The sequence below is a fragment of the Crocodylus porosus genome, unplaced genomic scaffold (assembly GCF_001723895.1).
Source record: "Crocodylus porosus isolate Cpor-Errol unplaced genomic scaffold, CroPor_comp1, whole genome shotgun sequence".
NCBI lineage: Eukaryota > Metazoa > Chordata > Crocodylia > Crocodylidae > Crocodylus > Crocodylus porosus.
The window spans coordinates 38,315,499-38,338,295 of NW_017728906.1; the positions used below are offsets into that span (position 1 = coordinate 38,315,499).

At 40.5% G+C, this 22,797-nt stretch overlaps 2 protein-coding genes across 3 annotated transcripts in view; one reads left to right on the top strand and one right to left on the bottom strand.

Annotated features, from left to right (window-relative positions):
* Positions 1-14,359, top strand: part of SIM2 (single-minded family bHLH transcription factor 2) — a 65,108-nt gene extending 50,749 nt beyond the window's left edge. The window contains exon 11 of the mRNA XM_019557108.1: positions 8,718-14,359. Coding sequence (XP_019412653.1) covers positions 8,718-9,448 — 731 coding nt within the window. The 3' untranslated portion in view covers positions 9,449-14,359. The remainder of the gene's footprint in view (positions 1-8,717) is intronic.
* Positions 13,366-22,797, bottom strand: part of HLCS (holocarboxylase synthetase) — a 189,085-nt gene continuing 179,653 nt past the window's right edge. For both annotated transcript variants that reach the window (XM_019528915.1, XM_019528912.1), the window contains 2 exons: positions 18,594-18,807; positions 13,366-18,060 (listed from right to left, as the gene is read on the bottom strand). In XM_019528915.1, coding sequence (XP_019384460.1) covers positions 17,889-18,060; positions 18,594-18,807 — 386 coding nt within the window. In that variant the 3' untranslated portion in view covers positions 13,366-17,888. The remainder of the gene's footprint in view (positions 18,061-18,593; positions 18,808-22,797) is intronic.

A 22,797-nucleotide genomic window follows, 5' to 3' on the forward strand; every position in this document is an offset into this window, starting at 1 on the left:
CCAAGTTGCTGATGAAGATGTTGAACAGTGTGGGCCCAAGGACCGAGCCCTGGGGGACCCCACTGCCCACATCCCTCCAGGTTGAAAATGACCCATCCACCACCACTCTCTGGGTGCGGTCCTCCAGCCAGCTGGCAACCCAATTGACTGTTTGGGTGCCGACACCACAGTCCCCCAGTTTTTTAATGAGAATGGGGTGAGAGACAGTGTCGAAGGCCTTCCTAAAGTCCAGAAAGGGGGCACATCTGATTTTGTGGATTGTTTTTCTTAAGACAGATCACACAGAGAATGTGAGCTCTCTCCCATGAAGAAAAGAAGTGTTGTAAAGCAAGTTAGTAACCAAGACCTAACTTTGAAAAGTGAAAAGTGACTTCAGAAAATTAAATCTTTGTGAGAATTTTCTCGAAGAATTTCACAATTGAAGAAAATGGGAAACACATCCTGGTAAGCTCAGACTTGCTCAAAGATCACTTGTGTGGCTCTCTCAGAGTTTATGTGAGTTAAGAGCAGGAGGCTTCAGAAAACAGTTTGGATTTACCTCTTATAGAGTCTGCTGCATCTCTGGATGATTTGCAAAGATTTCAGTAGAATGTGAATACAGTATCTGATCTTGTCCGTGTTATCAATTTTTTGACCCAGGTTTTTCCCAGGTATTCCTTGACCAGCAGAAAGCCCAATAGCTTTAAAGTAAAGAGAGGGTCTGCTAAGCATTATCTCCAGTTCAAAGCCAAAGCCAAACGTGATATCTGGCAAGAGGCTCGGAATCCAGTACCGTTGCAGCAAAAAACATCACAGTAATAGAGATGTCTGCCAAAAAGGCTGTGGACCAGATAACACATTTTTACATATGGATACTGCTTTGTTTTGGAGAGCCCTGAGGCTTTAAGGTCATCATTCTAACAAGTTCGACGTTCTAGAAAAGCATGTAGCTATTAAACTGCCTGCATATGAGATGTCACCTCAGAATTCTGTCTTTGGACCTTTTTAACTTTCCTGATGACCTGCTTGCTAGGAAAGAAATCTCCTTCATGGATGATGATCTCCAACTTTGCCAATGATGCTGACTTCATAATACAGGATATGTATAGAAGTAATGGAATCGGAAAATTAATCTTTAATCTGATTGTATTGTTCTGTCTCCTGACTACATTTGGTCCCATCATTCATGTTGAAATTGAGGAAGCTCTGAAAATTTTGTAAAAGCTACAAACCTTGAAACAGACCCACATCTATTCTACTTGGTGAAGAATAACTGTGCACAATACTAATGGACAATATGTCACTTTCAGAGCAGCCCATCTTCACATTCTTTAAAAAGAAAGACAAAAACGCCATACAGTCTTTAAGATCTTTCCAACCGTTCATGGGACAGGTAATGACAAAAACAGCGAACGTCAAGCAACAACATGCAACAGACCAGCACCCATGTCTGCCTCACTTGCAACTTTTGTCCTTGTTCCTAAGCTTTCAATTCATTGACTTCTGACAGCTGCTCACAGCCTTGTCTCCTGACTTCAGTTCTTCACTTCACATCTGCTGCTGCTGCTGCATAGCAGCCCTACACTTCATATTTATGACCTAGCTCTAACCACTAGAGAAGACTGCCCACATCTGGTTCAGACCAAAGTACAGCATGGTTACTGCTCTAGCAGTGCTAAGATGGCCACCTTATGGCTATTAACATCATTAACTGTCGGTCTTCCCTGCAACCTTTGACACAGTGGACAAGGCGGCCCTAACATGTTTAAATGATGCAACTGCTCTAGATGACCAAAGCACTATAGTGGCTCCAGTCATTCATCTCTAGCAGATCTCTGAAAGTAGTTACTGCTCATTCCTTCTGAAGGCTCTCACATGGAGTCCTGCAGGGTCCATAGCTTCTCTTCAATATTTACATAAACTGCCGGAAGACAGTGAGCTGCTGCGGTCATAGCTGCAGGCAGTACACCAAGAAGACCTATGTGACACTTAACTGATGTGACCACTATCTAAAATATTGAAATTCCCATAGAAAGTCAGTTGTTGGATAAAGAGGAGCTGGCTTAAGCTGAAGCTAGACAAAACCAAGTTGGGGGAAAGGAGAAATGTTTTTATGAACTGACCAAACTGTTGTCTGCAGGCATATAGCTCCCATTCAGCACAGTGGCGTGAAGCCTCAGGGTTCTGCCTGACTGTGCACTAAGCTTGAATAATGATGTCAGTTTCCAAAAATACCTGCTTTCCTGCCCAGCATACAAGGAATATTCATCTTTTCATATTGGATGAGGAGCTGGCCACAATAAATTGGGTAGTTGTCACCTCCAGTTGCAGCACTGTTGTACCTTAGGGCATCTGAAACTGAATACAAAGAGGAAACACAAGCTCTGGTTAAGACAGAAAGCAACTCCAGGATAGCTTAGACCAGGGATGTCAAACTCATCTGGCCCCTGCTGCTTTGGAATCCATACACAGGTGGTGCTTTTTCCAGCTGGTCTGGGATGTGGGCTGCATATGGTGCCTGAATCAGTGGCTGGGGACCCATTCTGCATGTGGCACCACCCACAACTGCTCTTGCGCAGATACCATGTTCAGTGTGTGTCCCAAATTGGCCAGAGCAGGTGCCACATGTGGCATTTGTCCCAGATAGGTTGTGGGGGGGAAGAGGAGGGTGTAGCACCACATGCAGTGTGTATCCTGGGCCCTGTGCTTGAGGCTGGTCTGGCACATGGCACATGCTACATGTGGGTCCACTCCAGTCCTAGGGGCAGCACCAGGGGCCATTAAGGGAGGCTTTGTAGGCTGTATCCAGCCTGCGAGCAATATCTTTGACACCACTGGCTTAAACCATTTCTAGCACATTGGGCCTTTGCTCAGAGTTTCTCCACTGGCTCCCAGTCAGATACTCTAGCCAATTTATGGCCTGGATTCTTATTTTCAAAGCATTTAATGGACTATGTCCTAGCTATATCAAGGAGTGAATTTTGATCTATGAACTACTATGACAAGCTTTACTCTTCTGAGACAATGTAGATCACAAAGCCCAGGATTCAAGCATGGGACAAATCATTCTCTTTTGAAGAGAGAGATTCATAGATGTTAGGGGCTGGAAGATCTGGTCATGTCACAATATTTTAATGGAAATCAAGCAAATCCTGGATTTAGCTATCTTATTAAGGCATAGAATCATAGAAAATTAGGGGTGGAAGGGACTGCAGGAGGTCATCTAGTCCAATCCCCTGCTCAAAGCAGGACCAGCCCCACCTAGATCATCCCAGCCAAAGCTTTGGTCTAGCCAGGTCTTAAAAACCTCCAAGGATGGAGAGTCCACCGCCTTGCTGGGTAACCTGTTCCAGTGTTGTACTACCCTCCTAGTGAGAAAGTTCTTCCTAATATCTAACCCATGGGCAACTGGTGCCCCCCACACTGACCAGTCAGCAACTGGGTGCCGATCACATCGACTGGGGGTAGGGGGTCCCCCGCAGCCAATCTTGCTGACCAGGAAGCGGCCACAGTGCTCCTGGAAGTGGCTGCAGCACTCCGGGAAGTCGCCGCAGTGCTTCATCTGGCACTCCCACTCCCTGGCCAGCACTCTCAGGGGAGGCACTGGTGTTCCTGCCTGTCCCCCACCCCCGTCCATCACCTAAATGGGTAGTGTGGCCTGTCAGGGGGTGCACCAGCACTCTCAGGGGATGCAAGTGCACCCCTGTGGACCCCCTATTTGTCGCCACTGATCTAACCTAAATGTCCCTTGCTGCAACTTGAGACTGTTGCTCCTTGTTCTGTCATCACTGAGAACAGTCTAGCTCCATCCTCTTTCGAACCACCCTTCAGGTAGTTGAAGGCTGCTATTAAATCCCCTCAGTCTTCTCTTCTGCAGGCCAAATAAGCCCAGTTCCCTCAGCCTCTTCTCAGGAGTTATGTGCCCCAGCCCCTGAACCATTTTCATTGCTCTCTGCTGATTTCTCTCCCATTTTTCCACATCCTCTTTGTAGTGAGGGTCCGAAAACTGAACACAGTACTCCAGATGTGGCTTCATCAGTGCTGAATAGAGGGAATAATTACTTCCCTTGATCTGCTGGCAGCACTCCTACTAATGCAGCCCAGTGTGCCATTAGCCTTCTTGGCAACAAGGGCACACTGCTGTCTCATATTCAGCTTATTGTCTACTGTAACCCCTAGGTCCTTTTCTGCAGAGCTGCTGCCCAGCCAGTCAGTCCCCAGCCTGTACTAGTGCATGAAATTGTTCCGTCCTAAGTGCAGGACCTTGTATTTGTCCTAATTGAACCTCATGAGATTTCTTTTGGTACAGTCCTCCAGTTTGTCTTAGTCACTCTGAATCTTAGCCCTACCCTCCAGCATATCTACTACTCCCCTCACCTTGGTGTCATCTGCAGACTTGCTGAGGGTGCACTCTATGCCATCTTCCAGGTCATTGATAAAGATATTGAACAAAACTGGCCCCAGGAACAAACCCTGGTGTATTCCACTTGATTTCACAGCCTTCCTCCTTGAGGCAATTTTACCATAAGTGGCATTTAGTTTGATCATCCTTTCCATTCTCAACTCCCTTCCAACTCCACTTCCTCCAAAAAATTATCTCCCACTCCAAGCAGTTTTGACTCCATAAAGGAAGTGCCAGACTCTGTAGTCCATTAAGGACTTTGCTATAGATTTTGAATGGAGGATGCTCAGATACAGATGGTAAGAAGCAGCATTATAAAACTGAAGCAGGAAATAGGCATTTAGAATTACTCAGATTAGGCAGCCTAGCTCCTTGAAGTTTGAGTGTTTTCTTCCTTGGAAACCATGCATTTTTTAACTCTGATAGTAGCTTTCGTTTTGTCTTTTTTCTTGGCTTTCCTGAGGGTGCAGGAGCCAGAATGCGGACTTATTCATGCTCTTCCATAGGTTGGAGCAGCCCAGGCTGGCAGGCTGACCCCCTCAATGTGCTGCTGGCTAAACAAGCTGTGCTTCCAGGCAAACATGTAAACACTGTACCTGGGCAATTCATGTCCAAAGCAATACACTCGGACATGAATTGTGCTTAAGTTTATTGAATTGCACTAATATCATGTGTAGATGTACCCAAGAACACCCAGCTCTAGTCATAACTGGAGGGGCTAATTAACACATGGATCCTTTTGGGGGTTGAGGGAGGTATCTGGAGAATATACACATACCAAGCAGTGCTGGGCTGTGGGATCACCATGGCTTGAAACCCTGTTGAATCTGCTGGGGCCCTAATGAATTATATGGTAAATCATGAACCTTTTGGCTTTGGATTAATATCATGCATATACTACACACGTGTGTGTGTGTGTGTGTAAGTGCAAAAGTGCTGCTTAGCAGTGTGTTTATGCAGTACCTGTGTTAAAACTTGCAGCAGTTTAAAAAAAGGTAAAAATGAATCAATACTGGATTAACTCAATTACTACAAACAGGTTTATTTCAAAGAAAACACTTATTTGAAAAAAGTGTTTTCAAATTTGCTTCACACTTCCATGTGCTCAGGGAGAGTAAAGTCTGACTGTAAGGGGGCAGGGGGAAGAGGCTGTAGGGGGAAGAAGTTGGAGGGGACAGAGGCAAGGGGACCACCTGACCCCGCAGATTATTTTCTCGGCTGTAGCAGTGGGAGTGGGACAAATTCAAGAGAAACCTCCAAAAATTAGACTCTATACCTGGAAAATTATAATAAATTTATACATTTTCCATATATAGAATCTAATTATAGAGGCACAGTCTTATATTCAGGGTCATTTATATTCAAGTAAATTCAGTACTAAAATCAGCAACCACCACAGGAAAACTTTTGAAACTTGGAAGTTAAGTAAGAATTTTAAAATAACCCAAATCCAATTTGCAGAAGTTGCTACTGCACTTTGGGACCCAAGTTACAGTGACCTTCAGTACAATTAAGGCTTGAAAATTATGTGAAAATGGAAGTTTAAGTTGCCACTGGGCAAAATTTGGAAAGTACTTTTCATTCAATGCTTAATATGGAATTTACAAACTAGTTCTGATCTTGGCATCAAAAACACAGACATAAGAATGCTAACGATTAAAAATTATGTTTTACACACTTGATAACTTTGCATAATTTTTATCCAGGTAGGGTAGGACTAAAACACGCAGCTTTTCTCATTATTTGTAAAAACACCAAAAGAGAAAGGCACCATCAGCAAACAAAAAGCAACACAAGTATCTATGGTTGGCTGATGAATCTTTCATCGTCAGACAGATCAGATCTTAAGGGAACTACCAATGCAATCATTTTTGAACTTCGGAGAAGGACTGAAGTCCCAATTTCAAATACCTTTAGAGATCTAGAATGCAGATCTGATTTTTGTATCTTTTCTTTCATATCCTGATCTCTAACTCCTTGTTTTTGACTTGTCAGAGTATCTCAAAAGCATAGGCATAATATATCCTAAGTAAGTTCCATTCCAATTATTTTGAGTATATATTGTTAATATGTAGTCTATAGAATCGGAGAAAATTAGGGCTGGGTGGTCATCTAGTCCAACCTTGTGCTATGATCATCCCTATCCAAATCCATGGTCTGCCATATTAGCAAAACTTCAGTCAACCTCCACACAGCCGCAAGACTTAACACCATAACCTACCACAGGTAAAGCAAGGGGAGCATAGTCACCAACATCTTGCTGCTTCTAATTTTATTAAAATATGCTCAAGAGTTCGAAGGAAGAGGGCCATGCCCCCTGCTACAGAGGAAGGCAAGCCCCTCCCCCCCAGTTTATACCAATTTGATCGTGAGGTAAATTCCCTCCTGACCCCAAATGTGGCAATTAGTCTGCCCTGAGCAGAGGAGCAGGACCCTCTAGCCAGGAACCTCTGGGTTTAAGTCCCAGTAGGAGCATGGGCACACCCCAGTCAACCACTCCAGTCTTGGCTGTAGCCAACACCCAGTGCTTCTGAGGAAGGTGAATCCCCTTTCACAAACATGTGTAGAAGCAGATAAGGAAAAAAAATTCCTTCCTGGCCCCTTATGGCAATCAGCAATATCTAGCAGCAGGGAAATACCTATGGTATAACACAGACATAGCTACTCCTAGATCAGGGGTGGGCAATTAGTTCGGGCAGAGGGCCACTTACTGAGTTTTGGCAAGGCATCGAGGGCTGCGTGACAGGCAGCCAGAGACAGATAAATATTAAGTTTCTAAATTTTTTAGGGGCCCCGCATGCCAGACAGAATGGCCTGGCAGGCCGCGTCCAGCCCGCAAGCCGCATTTTGCCCATCTTGTCTTAGACCATTCCTGACCAATTCTTATCCAATTTCTTCTTGAGCATTTCCTGGGATGGAGAGGCCACAACGTCCTTAGGCAGTCTATTCTAGTGCCTCACTGTTAAAACAGTGAAGAAATGTTTCCTGATATCCAGTCTAAACCTACTTTGCTGCAACTTCAAGCCATTGGTCCACATCCTACTCTCTGCAGCAAGGGATAAAAGGTGTTTTCCCTCTTCTTTATGTTGCCCTTCAGATATTTGAAGACTGCTATCATGTCCCCTCTTAAGTACATTTTCTGCAAGCTGAACATGTCAAGTTCCTTCAGTCTCCACATGTCTTGCCTCCCAAACCTTGTGTCAATTTTGTTGCCCACCACTTGACCCTCTTTAACTTCTCCATGTCCTTTTTAAAACTGCACACTGTCCTCTAGATGAAGCCTAGTTAGTGCTGAGTAAAGAGCACTATCACCTCCACTATCTTGCACCTAATGTTTCTATTGATGCATCCCAAAACCTTTTGTGCAACTTCATCACACTGCAGACTCATATTGAGTTTGCTATCTACTAGGACTCCCAGATCCATCACAATGCTGCCATCCAGTTAGGTGACACCCATTTTGTATTTGTTTCCAATTATCTTCCCAAGGTGCAGCCCTTTGCATTTGTCAAACTGAACTTCATGAACTCTTGTTATCTCCAGCCCAGCCTAGTTATCACAGAAGCACAGAATCATAGAAAAATAGTGCTGGAAGAAACCTCAGGAGATCATGTAGTCCAACCCCCTGCTCAAAGCAGGATCATCTGTACTCAAACAATCCTATACAAGGATTTTATAATACCTATGTAGCTATCAGAATTGCAGAAACAACTACAAAATGTGTATGTTTGAATTAAAAAGGCATAAAACCAGATCCATTCTTAATAAAAGACTAAGTAATTTTTTCCATAATGGCAGTAAGAATAAAGTTCTACTTGACTCTAAGGTATAATAAAAACGTAATTGTTACTTCCAGGTTAATCTGTGAATTTGTAACAAAGAGGTATCAAACATATAAAGTGCTTTTGATAATAAATCAAGAATAAAAGTAGCATTAGCACCAGTTTTCCAAATGTTTAAATCTCTGATAACGTCCTGATTTGACAGTGTTAACAAACATACAAACCTACAGCAACAGTTAAATGAACAGTAATCTCATCTAATAATGCAATCAAAATGTTTTCATGGTTGAAAAACTACACTGTAGAGCAAGCGAAGCTTAGTGGCAGCACCATTCCTGCCACATGTTTTTGGTTTTTCAGTACAGTTTTAAAAAGGTGCAGTCCATAACTACTAAAGCCAGTGAAGTTCTTTCCACTGACTTTGTGGGATTTGGACTGGGTCCAACCTGATTGGAGATTAATGTTTACTTATAAAAAGTGACAGTGTCTAATAAAACTCGTAATATACAAGCTCCATTTGTCAGTAAATATGTTCTCTCTCTTCCTCACCAAAGTGCCCCCACCAAACAGGAGATATAGCCAGAATGCCACACCTGACACCTTTACAAGCTGTGCAACATCTATGCCAAACAGCAGATACAAAGAAGAGGTTTATGACTCCAGCGTCATGAAACCCAGCAAAATGGAAAACAGAGTACATCCACATCACCATCATCTCATTAAAGAAGAAAACAAGCTTCCTTTCAGCAGAGACCTCCAAGAAAAAATGATTGCTAATGAAAGTTCTTTTTCAAACTCCGTAACTAACTCCTTGTTACCAAAATCAGAATGTTTCCAGTCTAAGGCTATTGGACAATTAAACCACCTCCTGCCAATGCCATCAGTATATGAACAAACAAGGAGAATTTGCATGAAAGAACCAAAATATGGGCATATTAGCCATCATGCTACAAATCTGGATGAACTGGATGATGATGACAGAATGGCAGTAAAGCTTGATCATGACTCTGAAAATGAACATATGATGGATATGAGGCCTACTGGACAGGTTCCTTTTGTACTTCTGAACTATCATCATGTTTTAGCCAAACATGGTACCTTTCAGGCCTCATCATGTACAGCTACAGGACATGTAGCAGAAAATTATGGATACAGTTCTGAAGAAGTAAATACATTTATTTACAAAACTCAAAGCCCATCATCAGCTTCTTCTCCAGAAACCCACAAGGAAACAGCACTCCCGCATTATATTGGAACTTCTGTAATAATAGCCAATGGAAGGTGACAATAATAGAAATGTTTTTCTTAATTGAAAGCAAACCAAACTGCAATGATTTCCAAAAAGCATGGGAAAACATGGTTCCATTTACTGAGACAGAAGAAGGTCAATGAAGGACAAACTCGTGTTCTTGGCAAGCCATGTGTAACAGTACCTTTAAGGTCAAAAAAATACATCCAGCTTCAGTGCTTTGTTGTTACAGATGAATCTCTGGTGTAGACTCTGCCAGTGAAAAGCCATGTAACAGATCATATTTTTGTTATTTTACAGTGTGCAGCAAAATTCAAGGACAGGAATTATATGCAGAGATTTATACAACTTCGTTTTCTTTTACAAAAAATAAGACTCCAAAATACATTCAAGATTTTTACTATTATGATATTGTGTAAAACAGGAGGTCAACTTTCCATCCATGCTTTAAACAGCCTGACAAATGCATTTCTTTAAAAAAGGGCACTTAATCTCAAATATCAATGACAATTTTATGAACTACACACAATTCACAATCTTGAGAATGGCTTTTTTGTTATTTTGTCTAAAACAAAGTTAGATAGTTCTAGCTTTATTATATATTTTAACATGGATGGAGTCAAGAAGTCACAGCTTATTGCTATGACTGTATCCTTCAACAAGGGGTTGATAAAATGTCAAAACCAAGAGAGAGAAATGTATTAAGAAGTTTTTGCTCCTGTCATGGCACAACAGGAAATCACACTGCAGGGATTAAAGATTAGTCGCAATAAAAATTGTGATAAGAAATAACTTCTTCAAAGTGTGTTCCACTGACTGTACTGGAAGAAGACTCTTCACCTTTTCAAACAAACTAGTCAAAAAACTGTCCTAATCCCAGCACTAGAAATTTCTTCTTCCAAATCATCAAGGAAACTCTGAAACTTCTGAAGCTTTATTCAAAACATACTGACAGTCGATGGAAGTTTGAAAAGGTTCAAGTTTTTTAACATACAGGATTTTCTCAGTGTTGAATCCAAGTGCTGATGCAAAGGCAAGATTCAGGTTTGATTAATTCTTGTCTTTTTTGATGGACAGTTTAGATGCAAGATGACAATGCAGAAAGCAAAGCTGCTTCCATATGTAACTTGAGCTCAACACTTTGTACAGCTCTTATACCTAGTTATAATACACAATATCCAGCATTTAAGATTATGGGACCATCCCATGTCATTAAGTTTTATTCAGCATTTTCAGTGGAATAGGAAGTGTTTCTTTTTTTTCCCTCTCTCTAGACACTAGGAAATAACGAGACACGTATTTGCACTTATCTTTTACAGGTAAATGACCCATTGTGATTTCTTAGTCACTTCCCCAAATATTTTAGTACTTGCTAAAGTAACAAATGACTCCCTAGAATAATGTATGTAAACACAAATAATTACAAACCTTGGAATCAAAGGGTATTTTATAAGAAGGCTAGTGTAGATCCAAGTCAGCAATATTTAGTTCTATTTCTTAGCCCCATTCAGGCTAGCTATATTACATTATAAAAGCTTTTTATCTATCCAAGTTAAATTTAAATGTCATCAGACTCATGGTCTGTATGAACATCTCTAAAGACATTACTTACATGGCTTGTGCAATATTGAGAAATACTTTGTCATGGATTGCACCTTGTCAAAGACAAATGTGTTAAAAGATGTAATAAATAGATACATTTCTTAATAAAGCATTTCCTGTATTTTATACACAGCAACAAAATTAAGTCACCTTCTTAAGTCTATATGAATATTTATTATTATAAAAAGTAAACAGAAATGCTTTAAAATACGGTTACAAACAATTTGCAGCATTTTTATTGCCTTCCTATTAAAAGGTTCACAACTCTGAGGACCTTATTTTGAAACTGAGCTGATGCACTGCGCTTGCAAGTTCTCAGTTAAGTGATTTTTTTCATTCACTTAAAGTGCTTTTCCCCTATCCCATATAGGTTCATGATAATGCTCAAGAAAAGTATTCACCAGTAGCTACTAGATTTTAATGCCTTTAATGAAAATATTCAGTGCAAGTGCAATCTATAAGTCTCTAAAGCTAGAGCAGGGTCAGGTTTAATAGTATTTTACAAGTGAATTTTATTATCGTGCTTAACTTAAATATTATGATTAATAGATACAAGTCTGAGTACAACAGCTTTGTTCAAATTACCTGACCTTCCAAATTAGTATCACTAATGTTTGTATCAAGTTTAGTTACTAAAAGAGGATAATTATCCCAAGACTTGTGTGTTAATTTTGTAAAATTGAAAACATGCCCCACAGGAAGATAACTGATATTGTCTGCATCATTAAAAAGAAACCTGATGCACAAGTCTTGCATACTACACTTTGCTATATACCTCATTAGCAATATATGCTGCACACAGAGCCAATCTGGTGTATTTTTTTGAATGGGTCTCATTAGAAAAACATGATTTGAGGAATGCACAAGTTTGGCTTGAGCAAAAAATATGTCACCCATATCTTTCAGTGAAATATCACAAAATATTTCCCAATGTCTACCTTGTTATTCACACTTTCAGGCTTCATTCAATGAATATGAATAATGGAGGTGTTCCATCATTCTCCCACAGATGTTTTACAGTACATGAAATTCAGATACATAGAGATTTCCAGTTAGGAAATAAAGAATCAATTATACATTCACATATGATAATATGGATTAGGTTTCAGAACATGTATTTGTGATTAAAAAACCAAATGTGAAACATTTCCCTTACCCACCGGAGAAAAAAATGGTGATTGCATATTCACATCTGGAATGTGAATGGAGAATTCTATACAGAAGAACAAGTCCAGACATATTCTTGTAGACAGTTAAACTACAGATGTTGAAAGTGCACGCACAGTAGTAATTTTTTAACATTAGGAAAAGTTATTCCGTGTAAGTGAACTGTGAACTGGAATGTACGAGGAGAAATAACCTTTCATTTCTTTTCTGTGCCCTGCTCATCTAAGCCAGAGGTACCTTTATCATAAAACTGCAGATTTTTGCATCAAGCCTTATTGGGGTTTCTGGCACAGCAAGGGAACTGTAAAGAGATATAACATGTTTTAATGAAGAGTGAAACTGGAAACTTTATTCACTTACTAGCATTTAAGTGGCAAGTGCATTCAAATTCTTTATTGAATATGGTCTTGTAATTTCCAAATTAAGCACAAAAATATTCACAACAGATTAGTTTGAAAATATATCACACAGGTAAATCCAAGGTTTTTTTATGAAAGAATGGAATATCAGCCAGAATGCTGGTACTTGTTTGACATGCATAAAACATGACAGTGACTCTATTTGTTTCACCCATATTGGTTATTTCTCAAGAATAAACAGCAGATGTCCACCTTCTTCCCTCTCCCCTCCTCCCAGAACATTAGATTTTCCTTTCTTATATGATACAGAAATAAACTATGTTGAGCAAACGTATGTGGAAAAACAAAACACAAACAGCCTATTAATGCTCAGAATTATATATGTATTCCCTGAAAATGTAAAGCATTTTTGCTTATTTATTATGTAAAACAAAAAAACCTGTTAAGATGTTAATAAAATACAGTAGCCAAAGGAGCACTATTTAATTGTTTTTAATACAAAAACAAGGCATCTTTAGGAGGTTAACAGACAGACATACAGTACGAAATTCTCTGAAAAATTATTTTTATTATTGTAAATATAACAATATATTTGACATCATTTACCTACAGAGATTATACTTTTAAACTATAAAATTTCAGGCATTTAATTTGTTTGCTTGCAACTGAACCTATGAATTTATAACAACAGTTTTGTCTTGGAGACCTGAACACCAGGTTTGTTGACTGAAAGTAAATGAAGTATTTATATATAATACAAACTGCACACTCTCAAAAACTATAGGACAACCATATTCTGTTAGTTGCCATTATCTTTGTCCTCAATCAGAACTTTTCCTGGGGGGAAGAGCACTTTCAGTGTGAGACGTCATTATTTTGGTGTCCAGACAGTTCTATGAATCACTACAACAGCATAAACACATAATATACTTGGATAAATCCAGCTCCCCAGGAAACCAGCTAATACATTTCAACTCTGGTACCCAACCCAACTAAAAGAAGCATCAATACAGCTCAAGCACAAATGATGTAAGCCTTTTTTCCAGGCCAAATATTTCTAAGCCGCAATTTTTCTTGCAGAACTGTATGTGTTCTATTTGCCCAACTAATTTTAAAACATGAAATTTTTCGGACTATTAAAGTTCAGTGGCCAAAGCAAACAAGGGTCCAAAACAAATATTCAAAAATATTTTCTTACTTGAAATATTTGAGCTGCAGCATAAAGATATAATAATTTTTAATCCACTTTTGAAGCACAGCTCTTTAGGTATGTTATACTTTCTGAATAGGTACTTAAAATGCACTATAGTCTTATAAAATATTTTAATAGGAGGAAAGTGCACTGAATGCTTAATTCTAAGTATACAATAACATTTTCAAAACTCTGGAAACCACACCAGATCTGTTTAGATAAAACATCCTCATACTCCCCCAGCTTGCTCAGCATACATTTTGCCATCAATAAATAATCTCTACAGATACGTGTATAGTATGTAATGAGGAGTTTTATAACCAAGTCCCGGAGAAAAATTCAAGTCGTAGAAACCCGGGCACTGTAATAAAATATTTTAAAGCACTTCATCAAGAAAATAGTTTGAGATATGACATCAGCCTCACAATGAAAGAGGTGTTTTACTAATCTAGACATTTTAATAATATTATATATTTTCAGTGCATTACTTCTGGATTTGGGGATGGCTGCCTCTATACCCATGCCCGGAGACATTTCCACACTGCATCTGTCTGTCTTACATAGGGAATTGTTGCAAAAATAGTGTTCATACAAAAATTCTATGACTTTTTGTGCCAAGTTTGGCACCAAAAAAGGACTGAAGACTGGGTTCCCCATATACCTTAAGATGAGTGTGGTATAAGAAAGACCATGGATTTTCTTGACAGTAACAGCTGCTAGTCAGAATGAACTTATTCAGCTGTTCTGTATAAAACAGGAATTTTCTTTGTAAAATTCTTTGGTACTTCTGAAGCAAAAGTCAAATGTTTCATCCAACTCAAGGCTCTTTTTCCTCCCTCAAGACAATAGGTAGTCTTGTACACTCAAGAATAGGCCATTATGCGTAAAGGCAAAAATAGTGTATTCCCACACCATCTACTTGTGCTGTGACAGGTCTACACTTCATTAGTTTTCATTTACCAAAAGGAAACTAAATGATAACTTTTTCCAATGCAGAAGTTTCCACAATAGCAGCAAAACTTAAAATAAAAAATCTGTTTTTCATTAAGAAGCTCTCACATACATTAAAAAAGTAACGACAGCAACTATAAAAGACTGGCATTTTATATAAAGTAATATATCTGCCTGCTGTACAGAACCTTGCCATTGCAACTAAGTTAGACAGACATTTGGTTCTTCCCTTAATGAATAGCATTTTATAGTTTTTTCCATTGGCTTTTTATCTGTCCTGGCACAGGGTGAACATGTTTTAAGAAAAGTAATTCAAATTAAAGCCTGCCATATGGTCCAGTCCTTCAAAACAATCCATGTGGGCAGACCCATAGTGAGTTCCAGTAAAGACACCAATGTTTTTGTAGGCTTACAGGTCTGTACAAAAGTATTACAGCCTGAGCTACACGTTTCACACCTAAAAATGAATGAAAATCTTCCCAAAGTTTTGGAGTGACAGGACCCAGAGTCTTGGCTTTCTTTTATGAAATATACCAGGCGCAAGCACCAAATTCTGCTCTAGAGCCAACCTTCCCTGAAGTTTACATGTACTTGAGTCCGGAGGCTTTTCAAGTCAGGGCTTATCTTGATTACAAAATTTATCAGGAAATTTTTCACAGTAAAATTTTCACAAGGGCTATTCAAGCTAATTAAGTCACTCTAGTATGGGCCAGATCAAACAGAAGTGGCTACTCAAAATCAACTCTGTTCAGAAAAAATAATAATCAGTAGTCTGATACGGCTCTACCTACGCTAACTCTGCTTTACAGAGAGGCTGGCCGGCTGTGCCCTAACTGTGGTAGTCAGGTTTTATATTAAGAACTGTAACACAAACAGCAGCTTCCTGGAACTAATCCAGGCATACAAGAATCAGATTGGGAATGTGCTGCTCTGTATTAAGGGGAAGTTTTCATGATGAAATCAGACAGACTAAGAAAAGCTAAAAGCTATGTTGAGTTTTCTTTTCACTAGCGATAGAAGGTAAAGCTAGCAAGGAAAAAGAAGCAGTGTTGAAATTCTTTCATCTGCACCTGGCAGGTAGTAACATGTACAAACTGAAAGAAAGATAAAGAAGGGAGACCAGGGCCCTATCTGGACATGGAAGCTGTGAATGCATGGGCAGACTTGTTCTTTGTTTTCAAGATGTTACTAAATCGGACAGATTTGAGTTTTAAACAGCCCCAGCAATATATGTTAATACATCTTTACCAAATTAGCAGCCAAACGTTCCTGTTCCAAATGTCACTTTAAAACCCAGCTATATTCTTCCATCACCAATACGCAGTGGGAAGAAAAAAGTTAGACCTTACTGATCACATATGCTATATTAAATTAGTCATTCAAGCTCTGCTTAGATTCTTACTATTATTTCTTTCACAGTTTGAGTGTATAGTCCTGTATGATGCAAGAACTGTTCCATTTGGGAAACCAAAAAAGTGAGAGACAGACTATGATATGGAGCTCAAAATCCTTACTTTAAGTATAATGAGGACAACTTAATCTCCAGCAATTTATTGCCAAATAATCCAAACTTCAATATGTAAGGATTACCCTAATCTACCATTACAGGCCAGCTTCTTTCCTTTCCTTAAAACTGCTTGGATTTGTAATTGAGACAATCTACTAACATTTTCTGATTATTTGTCAAGTGAACTTTAACCCAAAAAAATCCATTTCTGGCTAGAAGACAGGAGCACATTTGTGGGAGCCTAAGTGGTTGTGCTCTGCTTCTTAGGGAAGGGGTATGTAGCTAACAAATGGGCAACCCACACTAGGAAACAATGCTGACCACTGACCAGTTCACACTTAATGTGTACAGACTAGGTTTGAGGTCATTCCTCCAGAAAGCAGCCTTTACATATGAACTTGAAATAATATGAACCTAAAATGGCCAGGATTTCAGGTAGCCAGTTGCAAATAAAGAACACTTCTCTGTTTTTTTTCACTATTGCTTATGTAGGTGACCTGAGAAGCAGGGCTCTGTCTCTTATTTTAACATCTGGATAGAGTTTGTTGTTTTATAGATCAAGTTAAATATATCAAACCTTGACAATCATTCTTAGACTAGGGATTTTATGGCAAAAGAGACAGGGGATAATAGTGATTCAGTAGTCTCCTCTGGACTGGACAACTATGGCAGAGGATAAAATGCTCTTAAAAGTCCATGGCTTAAGGAGGAACAGGGTGATTTATTTCTATCCTGTTAACCATCTTAGGATATAAAAAGCAGAATACACCTCAATTCTGGGAACTTTACACAAATTCAGTTCATAGGCACTGATAGTAAAGAAGCCCCAACACAAAGCAGACATAAGAGAGGTGCAAAAGGTCTACCACTATTGCAAGGCAGAATTATAAGATGAAGGAAGGATTCACAGGCCCATGTGAAGAAAACCAGATTGAAAAGTGTCTTACTGGTTTCTACAGGTGAATTTTAATCTACCTACAGAGTGATGCCTTAAGCTCAGAACAGTAACATTCCTACCATTTGCCCTTAGGATGTGTGTGGTGAATTCTTTCAGGTGTGTCCTCCACAGCTGATAAAGGAAGCAGAACTCACTTCTTTAAAAATACATAGAAAGTCATTTAAATATTTTAACTGCTGATACCCAAAGCACAACCATGAAAGAAACTTCATTATGTAAAGAGTTGATTAAAAACACACAGGAATTTTAGATTGTAAGTCTACTGCACAAGAGTGAAACAGTAAAACTTGATCCTTTTCAACTATGTCCCTATTTTCAATGATAACAACGAACAGTAACTTTTAAATTGAGGCAAGTGAAAGAATAAGGATTTTCGGCAAAGAGATTCCACTAACTTTTGTATCAGCTTCTAAGTAAGATGTCCAAGCTAAGGAAGAAGAAACCAAGTTTTAAGGGAAAGAGCCATTTTATGCCAACTCCTAGCTCCCTCTCACCCCTATTTTTTTTTTTTAAGTATACAACATGAAAAATGCTAACCGTTCCTCTGGGCCACTGGCTAGACAACCCAGCAGAAATAAAACAGCAATGTAAAAGCAACCATCAGCCTATGAGCATAGTGCTTCTATACTTAAGCTCTAAATCATAACCAGCTTGATACAGTGTCTGCAGTAAAGTTTAACTGGTAGACCCTGAATATTAAACAGTCTTCTCAAAGCAGCCATTTTTACCAAACTTGATGGCTATTGCTGCTTTGGGATTATAAGGTTTTTCAGCATGTCAAAAGAGTTACCATCAGGATGCACAGACTCTACACCTTTGCCTTCCTCATGAACTTGAAGGAATCCACAATCATCAATACCAACAATCCATGCTATTGGGCCCTCGTCGCTCTGGAGACGGACTTGTTTACCACTGCAAAAGAATTTAAATTGAGCAGGTTATAACAATGAAAAACAATTCAATGGGGATGACTACATCTCTGTGATTAGGCTAAACAGTAAAGGAGGGACCCTAAAGTCTCTACTACTAAAGAGAGTGTTATTCTTCACTTATCTGGCTCTTCAGAGAAATGTTCTTTATGTTTAATCTTCTCCTTACACGTCTCTGTGGAAAGCCTGGCCATCTATTTTTCCATCTCATGTGTAATATTCATTAATACAGCAGAATTCCAACTTAAGCAAAGCAAAGAGCTATCAAAACCAAAACATTCTGGTTTTAGAAATGATGCATGCAAGATGCCTCACAATGTAATTAATTTCATTTAATTTATCCCATTCCAGCACAAATATTCATATAATTTTACCAGATAAAACATAAGGCAGTCCATACTTCTTTAAAGGTACTCCACTAGAACATTCACAATGAAAGGCAGATAACTGAGTTTTTCCTAATTCTCTTAAAAGGGAATTAAAGAAGAGATGAACAAAAAATAAAGCTGTGCTTACCTGTGTACCCAATATTTATAGTAAAGGGGAAGAACTCCATTAGGCCCTTTCTCCTGAAAAGTATCTATCAGTCTTTCAAGCACAGTTACAGATTTTGCAATCAGATAGTCTGTAGTTAAGCACTTGAGCTTTGTGCCATATTTTTTATTGTGCTCTTTGATGAGATCATTGATGCAAATAGTAGGGTTGTTATTATTCACATTAAATCCAAAACCTGAGGAAGAAAAGAAAAAAAAGAAAGAACAGCATAGTACAGGAAACCCAAATTCTTCTCTTTCCAAGTAATGAAGCAACCAATTTCTTACCATAAAAATAAATATGCCTGTCCTTCCATGGCCATTTGGTGGGAAATCTTTGTAAAAGTTGTATCCACTAATGTATCAATTTTCTTCATTCTCTTGTATTCCCAAATCCATCCCCTTTCCTGCCTAACTTATATTTCAGTATCTTGCCTTAAATTCCTTTCTGCTGATAGACGCCAGTTCAAACAGCTCCAATATAGCCCCCATTCTAACAAACTCATAATGAAGACTAAACTAAATATTAGTATCAAGAAAGATACTAACTTGGTCGTACAGCCATTGAAGTAGAAAATTTCTTCAATTGTTTTATGTTGATAGATAACTACCAAAATATCTGAGAGCAGATGATAAACTATACTCTGAGACTGAATTTTATCTAGCAGCCTAAAACGTGACTAAGAATCTCTTCTATTTACTAAAGTTAACTGATTTCACGTTCTGAAAACCAAGCCTTTTTCTTAAGCTCACAAGTCAGCAATTGGTTTGCTGGGAAAAGTCCAGAAGAATCTAACTGTCAGGATTAGACTCCAGCTCGTTTAATCTATCTTGCCATAGTATCCTTTAGAAGCTTAAAGTTCCTCAATGAGGTTACTCCAGCTAGGATAATGTTGGCAAAAAGCCATTCTTGTTTAAATATGGCTCTTGGGGCCTTTTTTGCAGCCTGCTGAAGCAGGCTTTGAGGGATGTAAAGAAATATCTTGAATTACCTGTTTATTTTTCCCTCCCCTAATAACATGGACTTTCCTTTCTTTATGCAGTTTGAAAGCAGAATCAGACTTGTCACTCAGGTTTAGGGATAAGATAGGAAGCTCCAGATCATGTTATTTTACAACCTTGATACTAACGAGACTTTTAAAATGTGTAATTAATTCACCCTGAACTACCTTAAGAAAGGAGGTTCTCTACAATAATGAAGATGCTTTAAAAATGCTGAGTATGCACATGAAAGGGAGAACTATATAGACGACAGTGTTATCTACTCCAAATATATCCGAACCACTGAAAGAAGGGAGGGAAAAGGAATATTATACAAGATGACAAGGAAATCGAGATGGAAAAACTTAACACACTGTGCAAAACAGATATAGCCCACAGACCACCATTTCCATTCAAACTTGATAGATGTGAATATTATAATTTAGGTCCAGATTCAAAAACAGAGGCTTGGGCACAATGATGCTCACTGTCAACTACATCTGCCTGGCTCCCGTGGTAGAATTCACAAGTGAGATGGTTAAGTTCCCTATAGAGTAAATGGGAAAAACAATGTGCCTAAGAGTGGGATTCACCATAGCCAACATACTAACGTGCTGACCAGGGAGATGCCTAAGCTAATAAAGAAGAAATTTTGAACAGGGAGTATTGTCCAAAAGCCTGCCTCTTATCCAAGCTTAGTTGCCACCTTCAGCCCTGAGTTAGATGACTGAGTTAGATACAAGACTGCAATTTATAGCCCAACCCCCATCCTGAACTTTGGCATTTAGGTTGTCTGTATGGGTAAGGACAACAGCCTCATTCTTCTCTTTAAAATATGAACATGGATGAAGGAGGAGGCACGGATGGTGGTGATGGTGTGTGCTTTTCCTATAACAGTTTAGTTGCCAGAGTACCTATTAGGAAGTGGAAGATCTAGTTCAGCGGTTCCTAATCTGTGGTATGGGTACCACCAGTAGTATGCAAACAACCTGTTAGTGGTACAGGTTAACAGATTTATTCTAATTACTTTATATGACAAACATTTGCTGGTGGTACTTAAAGTTGAACTGAAAAATTTGATGGTACTTAAGGTTGTATCATTTTAAATTAGTAGTGCACAATCTGTCAGAGTTTGGGAACCACTGATATAGTTCAATGCTCTCCTCAGCATGAGCGAGTACAAACCCATATGTTACCTCCACTTTAACAATGGGTTCCAGGGTAGACTAGACTAGGACAAGGGCACTCTCCACCTCCCCTGCTGAAGCTGGATCGCTATGTTAAAAAGAACAAAAGGTTCATATGTCAGAGAAAAAATGAGCATGAGGGAGCCTGACTATAACCAGGGAAAGGTGACCCCTCCTGGGAGAAGGGAGCTTTCAGTTCTAGTAACTATCCTTGCATTGTTCATACATTTTATAAAATGGCTCTAATGTAAATTGCTCAGGCAATACCATGAGCAGAAGATCAAACTGAAGCCTTAGAAATCTTTACACATGGACACATGACTTTGCTTTGGATGCCTGATTAAGACAGCTGGCTAAAAGGGCCTTTCTGGCTGTTTTTGCTTCAGAAATGGACACTTTGTGGGTGATCAGCAGGGATCTGGGTATTCTGTTCCCCATGGAAAAGTGCATATCTTCCCTTTTAAAGATGAAAAACCTGTATTTTCCCTTTGAAGTGGGAAACACCGGGTTTCCCCTTGCATGCTGCCAGAGTTCTGCCCTGGAAAGAGTTGCTTGGGGCTGGGGGGAGTGGGAGCGAGCACAATCAGAGGCAGGGGGTGCCACATGCATGTACACATGCACACACATGTGGATGGCAATACAGCCAGGCAGGGTGGTGGGAGTAGCCCTGACAGCTGGATGCAGGTAAGTCTAGGGGGCAGGGAGGAGGTGGAGGGCCAGGGCTTGGGAACTGTTCCATTAGGGCCAGGGGCTGAGCTCTGGTGAGCCAGAATTAGCTCAGCAACATCGGAGGGCCCCCCAGTGGCACAGGAGTGGTCCAGGCATGCTGGAGCATGGTGCAGGGCCCCAATGGACTGGGGCTGGTCCCAGCCATCAGGGGCCAAACTCTGATGAGCCCAAACTGGTCCTGTAGCATTGGGCGGGGGGGAGGAGAGGAAGGATGGCATAGGGGCGGTCCAGGTACATGCACTGGTGATGTGTTGGGGAGGTAAGGGGTACATACTCCTCCCCCCCACAGATTTCTGCACTGATAGTGGGGCATGGGGCTGCAGCTTGGCTGGACTGGCAGGGTTTGCCTCCATGGCCCAGCAGGCAGGACCCAGCTCGGGAGGGCAGAAAGGGGCATGGAGACTCAGTGCTGCCGCCACTGCCAGGAGCCACATGCCAGCTGCATTGCTATGGCTGCCAAAGTGAGGTGCTCCCTGCCTGCCCAGCAGCAGTGGAGGGGGAGGGGGGGGCTGGTGGCACAGGGCAGTCCTGGCATGCCAGAGCTTGGCATGCTGCCCCGATGGCATAGGCCATTTTGGGCCATCAGGGGCCAAGTTCTGACAAGTCTGAACCAGCCCTACACAAATCGAGGAAGGGGCCATGCTCCAGAAAGTCCCACACACTCCTTTCCCCTCCCCTCTGGCCCCACAAACTTACCCCCCACCCCACACAATGGAGGGCTGGGGCCTGGGGTGGAGGAGCAGCTGGGGGCCCCCTACCTCCCCCACGGCCGAGGGAGGTAGAGGGCTTGGTTTCCCCCACAGCTTACTGTCTCATCCTCTGCCCCATCCAAGCTGAGGTAGGTCCCTGCCCTGAACTGCTGTGACACTGCTCACCCACCACCCTCACCTCACTGCCCTGGGTGGTTACCCTTGCTGCTCACCCATAAGGCCTGCTCTGTCTGCAGATCATGCTGGCAGAGCTGGCGGTGGCAGGACAGGGGGCTGCAGGTATGCTGGCAGGGCTAGGGGAGCTCTGATTTTCCATGATAAAAAACCCAAAATCAAATGCCAAAATACATAGATTTCATAGATTTCATAGACATTAGGGCTGGAAGGGACCTCGGGAGATCATCGAGTCCAGCCCCCTGCCCCAAGGGCAGGAAGTAGTAGCAGGAAGTGAGGGGCACCAGCAGGGTCAGGCAGGAGTGAAGAGTCTGCATTCTGTGAGCTAAGAGGGCAGGGGGAGCTCTGATTTTCCATGATAAAAAACCCAAAATTAAATACCAAAACTTATAGGCATTTAGAATTT